This window comes from Danio aesculapii, chromosome 25 (assembly GCF_903798145.1).
Source record: "Danio aesculapii chromosome 25, fDanAes4.1, whole genome shotgun sequence".
In the NCBI taxonomy this organism is placed as follows: Eukaryota; Metazoa; Chordata; class Actinopteri; order Cypriniformes; family Danionidae; genus Danio; species Danio aesculapii.
The window spans coordinates 21088634-21102496 of NC_079459.1; the positions used below are offsets into that span (position 1 = coordinate 21088634).

The 13863-nt window shown below is 33.0% G+C and overlaps 1 protein-coding gene across 1 annotated transcript in view; it reads right to left on the bottom strand.

Moving 5' to 3' along the window:
• Positions 1-13651, bottom strand: part of tead1a (TEA domain family member 1a) — a 54798-nt gene extending 41147 nt beyond the window's left edge. Inside the window, exon 1 of the mRNA XM_056451824.1 lies at positions 13403-13651. Coding sequence (XP_056307799.1) covers positions 13403-13604 — 202 coding nt within the window. The 5' untranslated portion in view covers positions 13605-13651. The remainder of the gene's footprint in view (positions 1-13402) is intronic.
• Between the last annotated feature and the right edge of the window lie 212 nt (positions 13652-13863).

Sequence of the window (13863 nt, forward strand, 5' to 3'; positions counted from 1 at the left end):
AAGTGACATTCATACAGAACACATGTAAAAATGCTAGACGCAGTGCTTAGAAATGCTTTTAAAAGAGCACTACCTTTCTGCCATGTTGCTGTCAAATAAAACAGTGGTCATGTAGACTAATTACATTTAGAAATGCTCAACTTCATTTGTTGGTTTAAATTAAACCCAAATTAATTGTTTACAACCACTTAACTTTATAAAAATTGAGTAAATCCAAGAAATTTTTTCAGTGTACGAAAATACGAAATATATGCAATATTGAGAATGAAAACTTTATAAGCCACAAATCCACAGCGCTTGCTTTGTTTCAGTTTATTTTGCAAAGACAGAAGCGTTTTGTCAGAACTTCACAGCTTCTTGTGATACCAAAGTATGAAATATATGAGAATTAAAACTTTAGAATTAGGATACTGTATATTAAACTTTCACACAACCCTACTAAAACAACAAAAAAACACTAATTCTGCGTTCTATTTCCAACTGTAATTGAAAACTTCAATGCAATTGACTTGTATTGACCTTATGTGTCATGTACGAACGGACGCAGCTATTGGAATGTTTTTGGCGCGACTCTTTCAGTCTCATTCACTTCCATTGATTTCTAGACGTTAAAAATGGCGTATTGTGCTGCTTGAGGTTGCAAACTTCTAATTTCTTATTACGTCATTCTACTTTTTATCTATAATCATACACATTGCTCTTTATTATTCCTAGACGTTTCTCCCATAGGCAACTGAATCAGAAGTACTAAAACAATCGCAAAAACGTGTGCGCTTACGTATTGAAGAATTAAGTCAATACACTGAAAACTGGACTGACAGTTTCACTTGACTAGAACTTCAATCTTAAGCTACTTTGACACAATCTACTTTGTAAATGCGCTATAGAAATAAACACGAACTGAACTGAAATCAACTTGCAACTGTAAACAAAAGCTTACGATGCTTCCCCCGCCTCAGAGTCTGATTGGTCCACTGCTTTGAAAGCTTGTAAAAGTTTCAATTCTTTTAACGTAACGTGGCATCTTAAAAAACATGGTGCTCATGTGCGAGGTGGTGCTAAACTACTTATGTATTGACCTTTTTCTTCAATGTGAAAGAGCACTCAATTTTACGATTGTTTAAGAACTTATGATTCAGTTGCCTAAGGGAGAAATGAATAAAGAGCAGAAAATGGTTAAAGTTCTTGCTGTTAATGACCATACATTAAAAGTAAAATAATGTAATGGGAATATATACGTTTGCAACATCAATCAGCATAACGTGCCATTTTTAACATCTAAAAATCAATGGCAGTGAGTGAGACCGGCCAAAAACATTCCAATGGCTGCGCTCACTCATACATGACGAATAAGGTCAATACCGCTCAAATGCATTTACATAGAATAACTATGGAAACAGAACAAACAATTAACGTTTTCCTTTTGTTTTAGTAGAGGGTTGTGTGAAAGTTTAATATACAATCTTCTGAATATAAAAAAAATATTCAATGATGATTCCATGGATTTACTCAAATTTAAGTTAAGTGGTTGTAAACAAATTATTTGGGTTAAATTTAAACAAACAAATTAAAATGAACATTACTAAATTTAATTTGTTTGTAAATTAAACACATAAATCGTTTGCAAAAGTATTACAAGAAGCTTTGCAGTTCTGTATCTCATTGCGACAAAACACTTCTGTGTGTTCAAAATAAACTGAAACAATGCAAGCGCTGTGGATTTGTGGATTATGTAAATTAAGGTCTGTGATGTCACAAACCCGGAAAGCTCATTGTCTTTTAGTGTAGGCCTTAAAAGTTCAATTCTGTAAATAAAAATGCCTTTGGGTAACTTAACATTGCAAATATTTTTAGTGCTCAAAATGCAACATTACACACTAACTAAACATAAAGATCTGAAATCATAATCAAGGACCCCCTTAATTATTTATTTATTAATTACTAAGATTTGTTACAAATGATTGTGACTAAGAGATAAAATCGAACACTATTACATAATGCTTCCAACTATTTTTTTTGACCCAACATGGTTTAAAGTGTGTTGTAGTACCCGCTGGAAATACAGAAAGAAAAAAAAAAGAATAATAATACATAGATAAATAGATATTTACAAAATATAAAACTGTACATTATTGGAACAAATCATAAGAAAATTAAGTACTTAAAAATTATGACTTTAGTTCATTTATTAATCATAATAAATACAAATGACCACTTACCTTTTACATTTTAAAATAGTATATTATACAAATAATAACGATATGTTATTATATAATAAATACATAAATGATTTAATCAAACTAAACTTTAATAATCAAATACGCATTTTAATGTAATATTTATATCGAATGCATCAGATTTTTCATTGACCTACATTATTGTGCATATTCCCTGCTTGCCTTTTATGTCGGAAAATAAAACCTTCAGAAAACGGTGGTGGGTTGTATTGTTTATTGGATTCTTCTGCTGGCCGAGACTCATCAGCAAACACTAGTTAGCCAGAACAGACTGACTTTAATGCCCAGAACCACTATAGTTTCCCATGCTGTTCATAAAATAAAATAAAAAACCCAAACTGGCACTACAGTCTCTGACATCCTATTGTCAAAGACCCAGCTTAAAATCACAGTATTTCCAATCCTCAGCAGAACACATTATGTTCACACTGAGCACACCAGTCTATTCATTATTTTACACTCACAATTTGCTTTTATAAGATGCAGAAAGACCGCAAGGTAAAATTAGGAATGATTCAGGCTCTGTTCGCATGAATAGAGCAGCACACAAAATGTCCCTTAAATTAAATTAAATAAAAGGGATTCTGCACTTTAACCAACACAGAAAAGCAAAAATATGCTACTGAAATGACAGTCACAGAGCGCATCAGCTGAATAGCATGGATGCTTATAATACGGCAAAAAAGCACACTCGCATATATTCACAAATATCAAATTTGAAAAGCAAGAAAACGTTAAATGTTGTCAAATCTGACTGAAAACATTAGCTAAATGAAATATTTTTAATTTAAAATACATAAAGATAAACGAATGATAATGTCCAGACTTGCTACTTAATATGAAAACAATTTAATTAAATAAAATAATAAAATAAAATAAAATAAAAAAAAATAAATAAATGAAAAATAAAAAATTTAATAAAAATATATAAAATAAATTAATAAGAAAATAAAAATAAATGAAATAAAAAAGAAAAGAAAAAGAAAAAGTCAGTATAAATTACATGAAAACCATTAATTGGCTGAGATCATGTTAAGTCTTCACAGCACATCCACTAAAAAGCGAAAGCACTGAGATTAGATCTTTGTTTCTTTCATTGAACCCAGCAGGAGTCTGTCAAATCCACTTACAGCATGCTTTCCCTGCCTAAAACAAGCACTTGAAAAACAGAGCTCAACACAGAGGGTACACTTATTTTACAGACGAGAGGGTGGAAAAAGAGCAACAAACAGCCAATTTCACTTTAATTTGAAAAAAAAAAGAGGAAATAACGATTTACTTTGTACAATTTACAATGAAATTCTTAAGGAACTGTATTTGCACCAATTAAATTGAATGTGACGTAAAATAAAACAACAATAATTTAATAAAAAAATATATTTATACAAAATTACAACAAAAAAAACGCGATCTAAAAGGAAATTAATTAGCTATTGATTGCGGATTTCACAGTGGTCTCATCTGATTGGCTAGTGAGTGTAATAGACAGATCTCTTATGTGGAAGTAGAGCCTTCATCATCAAGGGCATGTTGTGTGGTAATGTAAACACATTAAACCATTTTCTTTTACCAGCATAAAGTCATTAATGGATTAATAATAAACTGATACATAGATTTCCCACCATTACCCCAATTCCATAATTCATGTAAAAACCCTAGCCTGCTTTCTCTCAGCTCTTGAAGTGTAATATTTTACTCAAGGACATCTGACCTCAACAGACTGAACAGAAAAAGAAAATAGCTAAAAGGATTTTCATGTCAAAATGGGGTGGAGCTTCAGAACCACACCTACCTATTATATTATCATAGACCAATAGCAATTCAACAGAACCAGCCAAGATGAGCTCCAGAAAGTTATCTATGGATGTTTCCCAGTGATGGGTTGCAGCTGGAAGTGCATCCGTTGTGTAAAACATATGCTGGATAAGTTGGCGGTTCATTCTACTGTGGCGACGCCTGATGAACAAAGGGACTAAGCCAGAAAAAAAAAAAATAAAATAAAATAAATAAACATATATATATTTTTTTTTATATATATATATATATTTTATTATGTTTATTTATCAATATTCCAAAAGGTCTTTACAGATGGATTTGTTCACACATAATTTGCCTGATTATACACAACATTACTGTTTTTGAAAATAAATATTTTCTTCTTGTTTTATATTTCCTGAATTTTAAAGTGATGAAGAGAATCGCAAATCATCATCATAATTTGTTTTTTATTTAATGACATGTCAGCAACAACGGCTATTTTCACAGCAAAAACATTTCATTAATAAATACATTAAATAAAAAAAAAAATTTAGCTTTTTGACTCAGACCCCAACCTCTGTTTACAACTCTTACAAATCTGGCTAAAAAATGTATATAACTAAAATGGTCAAATACTACTCAAATTCCAACGGTTTCAATGTGGATTTCTCAGTCGTTTTCTCTTCCTTTGGAGAAAATAACTCAAATTAACCTCAACCACAAACTTTTGGGAACCAATCCTTCCTACACAAACTACTGGCTTCTTTTGTTTTTGTAATTTTTGTTGTTTTGCTTTTTCTAATTGTTTTTTTTTTCTTTATAAATGTACTGTGATTGTATAGTCTCACTTTTCGCATAATAAAAAAAAAAGTTTTTTGGTAAACAGACACGTACATTTTATTTAATTGGCAGCACTTGGGGTTTGTTTTTGTCTGATTGTCTTTGTCGTGGTTTGTACTATTTGAAAATGCTTATTTTTTAAACCATTACATGAATTAGATACATATATATGTATAAATACAAATATATATATTTATTTTAACATTAATAAATGTGACACTAAAATGTCACATTTTTCCTGATGACACTTTGTTGAATATCTCGAGTGAGTTCATTTCATTAAAAAGCCGTCATTAAAATTAGAACAGTTCAATAAAATTAATTAAAACAAACTAAAAAAACATTTTTAACCTGATTTATCAAATGCTGAGATTAAAAATCTTGGCAAATGATTTAATAAAACAAAGCCTCATCTGTATATTTAAATGCAACATATTAGAAAACTTATCAAACAAAAAAGGGTAGTACTTTATTTTAAGGTCACCTTGTTACATGTACTTACTACAGTAATTACAATTAATTATGCATAATTATATGCAACTAATGCTAAACCCAAGCCTAACCATATAGGAAGTGCATGTAAATAATTTACTACAGTAATTACAATTATTATGCATAATGACATGCAACTAATGCTAAACCCAAGCCTAACCATATAGGAAGTGCATGTAAATAATTTATATTACTCAGCAGTTAAATTAATAGTTACACTGTAACAAGGACACTTTAAAATAAAAATGGTTTGCTGCTCCTTAATGTTCCATGAAGTTCTTTGAAATGTGCATTTTTATTCGATGTTGGACGTAATCTCAGTCGAAAAACACGAAGAGAGGGTGGGACAGAGTAGCTCCTCCCCATTTTGATGGTCATCACTGCTCTGCAAGTGAGGCTTGTTAAGCTCAAGCGAATTAAATGAAGAGCATATGTGAAGCGTCTTGAATGGGGCGGGGCATGTCAGATACTAGAGAGCATTTGATTGGTTATGATTTGATGAGAAACTGAAGTATGAGGTGATGTGGATAAAACCGTTGATCCATTTGGACGGAAACGACAAACTACAAGCTTTACATGTTTATATCAGTTTTATATCTTTCAAACGTGAATTTTGTTGCCATTTGTGAGCACACTAGCTAATAAATGTCTTAAAAACTAACAATACTGATATTAACATCTAAAAAAACCTTTATTTTAATTTCATGCGACTTTTAAAATAATCAAGACAGCTCACTTGCAGTTTTTACAAGTGCAAATATAAGCCCCCACTCTTTGGCCTGACTCCAGCTGTCATGCGTCTGCAAGGCTTTAAAGAGCCCCCTCAGGTAAACAGTGAGATAAGCCGAGCCACGACACAAGGAAAAAAAAAAGCTCCATATTGTTTTGAAGTGCACGGCGGTTGCTATAGGCACGGCCGCTAATGAAGCACTCTCCGCTGGCAGGCATGGAGAGCGGCAGCAATGGGCTTCGGGATCTTGAGACTGCATGATCAGTAATGGTCGTGCTACGATAAATTAATCCTCAAGCAGTTGCTACGAGCGATGCAATAACAAAGGTGACGGCAAGCGTGAGGCTCAGGAATGTCACACGGACAGCGGAGTAGGAGGTGACAGCTTTGACCCACATGAACACATGCCAATTTATAAAGAACATGCCTGATGGGAAAGAAATTGTAGTGGCATGGGAACAAACAGGTGTTTTTTGGGAGGGGAAAATGCTTTAAAGGAATTGTTTACTAACTGAAAGTTTACTCGTTTACTCATGCGCTATTTTTGTTCTGTTGACCGCAAATGAAGATATTTCGAAGAATGTTGGAAACCGGTAGCCATTGTTATTCATAGTAGGAAACTATATATACTATGGATCTCAATGATTTTTAAGGAATAGCTCATCCAGAAATGAAAGTTTATTTGCCCTCTTTTTTTCTTTTTCCTGTTGACCACAAATGAAGATGTTTTGAAGAATGTTGGAAACTGGTAGCCATTGTTATTCATAGTAGGAAAATTCATATTCTATGGCTTATTGGCATTTTAGGAATAGCTTATCCATAAATGAAAGTATACTTGCTCTTTTTTTATGTTGACCACGAATGAAGATATTTTGAAGAATGTTGGAAACCGGTAGCCATTGTAATTCATAATAGGAAACTATATATAATATGGATCTCAATGACTTTTAAGGAATAGCTTGTCCATAAATTAAAGTTTATTTGCCCTCTTTTTTTTTCTTTTTCTGTTGACCAAAAATGAAGATATTTCGAAGAATGTTGAAACCGGTAGCTTTTATTAGACACTATAGCCAAAATATAGTGTTGCACATTTTTCAAAACTAAACTCAAACAGTTTACAAACAACTCAACTCAACCAGTAAACTCAAACAAGTGGAGGGTGAGTAAATGGTGACAATTTACATTTTTGAGTGGACTACCCCTTTAAGTTTCAGGGTTTCTACAGGTTTCACCAAGTCAAAAAAAAAGTCATTGACTTTTTTTAAACCATTGTAAATTAAATTTCAGACTTCTACAGAGCTAAATGCTAATCGTTTTTATGCTAATGGCCCAGTGGTTCCAGTAGAAAAGATTTTTACTTGCCCCATCAAAACATTTTTAATTGTAATTAGCTTTTTTTCTTGACAAATATTTAAAATAATGTGTCAAACCAAGCAAAATCATAAAATCTTTTTCTAGAAATTTTCTTAAAAGACATAAAATAAATAAATAAACCTATTTTAAACTATAATAAACTAAATGTAAGCACTACAATCTGCCAAGGTCAATGTCCCCACCATATATGGTCTATAAATAAAACTTTTCAACAAATTTTATTGTAAGGAAGATAATTCAACCATATTGGTAAATATAGAGTTATAAATGGAGTTTTGTTAAATAAAATGTATGGAGATGTATTGTTGGTGATTGGATGGGTGTTTGCATGGGAGTCGGTTGCTCTAACAAGGAGGCTAAAGACCACGGCCCTGGTGTCTGTTGCAAGAGCTTCTTTTGAGGTCAGAGGAGTGAGGTTTACCTGCATAGCACTTCGCTAGCTGGCCTCCGTTACACCTACAAGACAATATTGCAATCAATTTAACAATTAAGACCTAAAATCTTAAGACATTTAAGACCACAGACACCCTAAGTTTGTAAAACGTGGTGACTTTTTCATTCTGTATAACATTAAAGAAGGTTTTTAGAATGAAAGTCAATAGCTGTCTGCATTTTGAGAGTAAAAAAATAATAATTTTACAAGCAAAACAAAAATAATAAGCGTGGCTCCTGCCGATATGAGGTCTTATGAAGCAAATGATTGATCTGTGGTAGAAGCTGAACATTATTTACGATATTATTTACTTTGATCTACAGTTTTGACTGTGTTCAAAGTAGTTGAGTGTTGGGAGTATGTAATGATGTATTTTAGACAAACATTGGGAATAAACGCCAAGCCTTAAAAAAAAAAAAAAAAAATATATATATATATATATATATATATATATATATATATATATGTGTATATATATATATGTATATATATGTGTATATATATATATATGTGTATATATATATATACACACATACACATATATATATATATATATATATATATATATATATATATATATATATATATATATATATATATATATATATATATATATATATATATATATATATATATATATATATATATATATATATATATATATATGTATGTGTGTAAAAAAAAAATTTAAAAAAAAAAAAAAAAAAAAAAAAAAAAAAAAAATCACAAAAAAAAAAAAATCACAAAAAATATTAAATAATAAACTTGGGCTTGTGTACCTCTCCTACATTAATTGCATTACAGATCTCAAGGCATTATAGATAGATATATGTAAAACAGAAACTAGTTAAATAGCTACTGGAAAAATAGCTAACAAATGCTTTCAAAATATTGTTCTTAATTTGTAGTTACTGCGATAAATGGATCGCTATAATCATATTAAACCAAGATTTATTTCACAGGAAAGGTGTTAGCGACACAAAGTCCTGCATTTAACAGCCAGGGAATCCATGACTTAACGCACTTTGAATCAAACGCAATATCTTTTAGACAAAAGTGTGTGCCAACTGCATAAATTTAAACACTTTAAAAGGAGAGGAAATTGGAAAAAGGCAAGAATCGGCAAGTTGTATTCAAACCCAAATGTGCAGTGTTCTCGTACCATGGAAAGAAAAAAAGTATGAAAAGGCAGTGCTTTTATAGATTACAAACATGCCCACCTTTTCACATTATACATCCACACTGAACAACTGTTTGGTTTCCAACTCTGAATTGTTTCTAATAAAAACATAAGACTAGACTCAAGTCCATGTGGAGTGAGTAGGATTGCATTTACATGCACATTCTCAACTCAGTTGTGTTTTTATAAATGCACATGGTCATGGCAACATAAATATATTTTTCCTTCATCATTGTGAGGTCATGAACACAATAAGATTGTCAGAGCTAGATTCTGCCCCTTACACTGATTTTGCACAGAATGTAAACACATTAGCTAGCTTTCTATTGGTTTATTGATATGTGCATGTGTGATATGGAAAGGAACGTGTACTTACAGCAGATTTAGAGCAAACATTTTGCAGAAAGACAGAAAGAAAATACTACAAACTTCAACAAAATCTCACAGCAATTCGTAACTTTTTGATTTAGTGGTCATTTCGTACGAATTTGTACAATCTCATTCATACAATTTAGTACGATTTACATATCTCCCAATGATTTAGGGGCGGGGTTGGGTGCCACGCCTCCTTTTTAAAAATCTTATATTTTCATACGACTGAACTGACAAAACAAAATAGTTACGTTTCCTTGTGAGATCAGCCTGACAAATTCAGATGTAGTAAAAAAATCATATAAAATCCTCATATAAAAATCTTGTGCAGCAGCAGAAGAACTGCTACAGTCAAAAAGCTAAATATTAATAGGATAATACAGTGGTCGTTCAGTTTTTAAGTATTTATTTAAAGTCTGTGTGAAATCAAAATGTACTTTGTGTTTTTTGATAGCACATATTGTTATTATTTACTGTCGGGGAACGATAATAATAATAATAATAATAATAATAATACTTCTTTACATTTATATAGCGCTTCTCTAGACACTCAAAATGCTTTACAAAATGGGGGGGGGGGGTCTCCTCATCCACCACCTGGGATTTTAACGACCACAGAGAGTCAGGACCTTGGTTTAACATCTCATCCGAAAGACGGCTCTCACTGAGCAGTAGAGTCCCCTTCACTATACTGGGGCATTAGGACCCACACAGACCTCAGATTGAGCACCCCCTGCTGGCCTCACTAACACCACTTCCAGCAGCAACCTAGTTTTCCCATGTGGTTTTCCATCCAGGTACTGACCAGGCGCAGCCCTGCTTAGCTTCAGTGAGCGACCATGTGAGAGTTGCAGCTAGCAGCTAGCTGACCACATTTAATCCGTGCAAGTTAATCCACTTGTTCTGGTAATCTTTGATTTAACAGTTTGGTTTAACAGTTCAGCCACAGCATTCTTAACCACGCCCTTCTTACCATTCATTTTCTAAGAGGGAATGATGCAGAAAAAGAAAGCCCCACCCCTAATCAATATTCTGTTTCAGTTCGAAGTACATCAACATACTAGCGCTGCACGATATTGGGAAAAAACTAACATTGCAATATACATGGATTGAATTACTCTTTTTATGAAGAAATCACTATTTCAGAATGTTTGTGCATGAGATTAAATTATTAAATTTAACTTTAAACTAGATTTCTAAACATACAAATGAGATTTTTTTTATATTTGTTTGGTAAGACTTAATGACAGTTGGACACAAATATTTAAAAAATCAAATGTACAATGACACTTGACAGCCGTCAATAAAAAAATTTTATTTAATTGAATTTGTTGAATGCTTTAAACTGACTTGATATGTTTAACAGAAAGAAAAAAAATAAAGAAATGCCTTTAATATTAACCCACAATACTTAATACTATAAAATATTAACCCACAATACTTAAACTTTGCTATTAATCTACAATAACCACACTTGACATTGCAGATCCAGCGATGTGACTATTGCTGATGTGCACATTGCGATATCGATGCTGAAACGATATATTGTGCAGCCATACAACATACTGAAATAAAAGTCTCAGCAACTTCCGATTCACACTTATTTTAACATGACAACCAACATTATATCTAAAAAAAATATATATGTTGATATCACCACCACCAAATAAACTGATTCATTAATAAAGTCTTATTATTGATTATTTCAGCAGGCTAGAAACTATAATTATCTGTACTGGTGTGCATGTAAGCTTGCTCACTGTGGGCAAGTCCAAGTGCATACTCAATATCCTAAGAGAAAAAGGAAAGCAGTATTCCCTCTTTCCATGACATCAGCCCAGCCGGGTGTTTGAGGGAGGCGCGGGGAGATTTGGGGAATGAGGTGGGGGGATTGGGAGCGCAGCTGGTGTCAGCCGCACGACCATCTGCTCCTAACTAATGGTTCACGCTGACTTTACAACAGAGCCCAGGACGGCCTGCCCGCTCCACCGCCTGGAGTCCCATTTTCCAGTTTCAGAGGCCCGACGCACCTCATCGGCTCACCCTGAGGACGAGCAACTAACAACTTCCCTGAGAACTTTCTGATGAGCTTGTTCCCCGCCAACCTCAACAAACACTCATGATCACAAGCAGTCAAAACAAAACCCCAGCAGCAGTCATAACGCTACACAGCCAGTCAAAACACTGAAACCAAGGGGAAAAAAAAAAAAAAAGACAAATTGTGCCATATTAAAGATTCTTTCACATTAGCACATTTTAAATTATGTGACGTCCATAAAATGTGGTTGTTCAATTGAATGGTTCAGAATACATTTGAGATTTGGTGACACTTTAAAATAATGGTCTACTGCTTAATGTTAGTTAATGTATTTACTGACATGAAGAAACGATTAGTATATTATACATTTATTAAGGTGTTTATTCATCTCTTTTAACATTAGTTAATGTTATTTAAGTTAAATAACTTTAGTTAATGCACCATGATGTTACCAAGCACACATTTGGATCTTATTAATGCATTAGTAAACGCTGAATTATGATTAATAAATGCTTTACAAGATGATTGATACATGAACACCAATATTCCGATTTTAATACGATTAAGGAAATACTCTAATAAAGAGTCTACCATGTAAACAGCGATTTTGATTAATTTAATGCAATTAAGGTCATATTCAGAACTAAATAGAAGACGATGAGTATGCCAATTTTTGTGGCAGTGCAGTACAGATATGTACACACCTAAATCAAACCATTACAATAGTGTAGAATCTTTGCTGCATTTTGTGATAGGATAGACCAGTGTTTCCCAATCCTGTTCCTGGAGACACACCAACAGTACATATTTTGAATGTCTCCCTTATCTGACCCATTAACTTCAGGTTTTGGAGTCTCTTCTAATCTTCTGATGAGTTGATTCAGGTGTGTTTGATTAGGGAGAGGTTGAAAATGTGTACCGTTGGTGTGCCTTCAGGAACAGGGTTGGGAAACACTGGGATAGACTATATACACAGCTGTTTGACCGATTAAGGCAAATAATTCGATTACTGATGTCCATGTAATCGTAGTCACTGTTAACAAATACATTAACTAATGGACCATTGCAAATTTTACTTATTAAATTGAATAATGATTCAAATAAAATAAAATATAAATATGTAATTTAAGCTGGATTAAGATAATAAAAGGAGGCAGTTTGCATGAAAATGTACTTGCTCTGCACTAGATCATTCAAAAATTATTTTAATTCAACGTTACACCTCAGTTGGGCTTGTTTGGTCCATTTTTTGGTTTTGTGGGCAATATGAAATCTGCATTCTCCAACTTAAAATTAGAGGGAAAAAAAATAAAACAACGACATTCTAACTCAAGCTTTACAATTAGACACAAACAAAACAGAAATAAAAAAAACTAAATACATTACAGTATAATATAAAATTTCACATGAATAGGCATAGCTACGATGATCTTAAATTATACAGTTTATTGGTTTAAATGTTAGTTTAAAACAACAAGAAGATGGATGTTGACACTTATGTATTAATATAATTGACAAAGATTAAGTCTCACGGTAGATCTCGAGTTTTTTCCTTCACTTTCATCAATTGGTGAAGTTTGTTCCTCAACACTGGCTTGATTGGCTGGGACTTGTGGAGCTGCGTATCGATGGATTGCTCTTCAGTGTTTGGACTTTCAGTAGTAACGTTTTTATTACACTTCAGCTCAGAAAACTTAACTGACACAGTATCAGTTTACTAGAACTTCTGCTTTGACACAACCTACATTGCGCTATAGAAACAAAGATGAATTGAATCCACTCTGAAGTTAAATCACTGATTCAATCTTTCTTCAACACAGCATGTTGGGATTAATTTGTCGGTTCCAATCCATATTTAAAAAGGTGGTCTGGTTCATGTGAACTCCAGATTCAATCTCAACCTCTGACCTGTCAATCGAAATAAATTAGTGCAGCTTTTTCGACTCACCATACATTTTGCCCTCATCAGACAGGATGATTTTCCGCCGGCCACAGGGAGGGTAGATGGCCAGAGCCTCCTGAAAGCTCTGCTCAATGTCAGGGCTCCACACGCCCTCCGCGTCATTGTCCATGGGCTTATCAGCCGAGTCACTCATCCTCTCGATGTCCTCCCCGGCACTTTCACTGCCGCTCCAGCTGCTGGGATCCATGGCAATGGCTGCGATCTCAGAGCCTGAGCCTGGAGAACTCAAGGCACACTGACCTGGGAAGCAAAAAAAAAAAAAAAAGAAAGAAAGTGTTCAACTTTCTGATAATAAGCTTACTTAAACTGATAACACACACAAAAAAAATTCAAGCAGGATGATTGCATTACTGATTTATGATGGCATTTCTAATGGTAAAAATTAATTAATAAATAAACTAAACTAAATAATCAAAAAAATAAACAATCTTAAAAAAAATAATCTA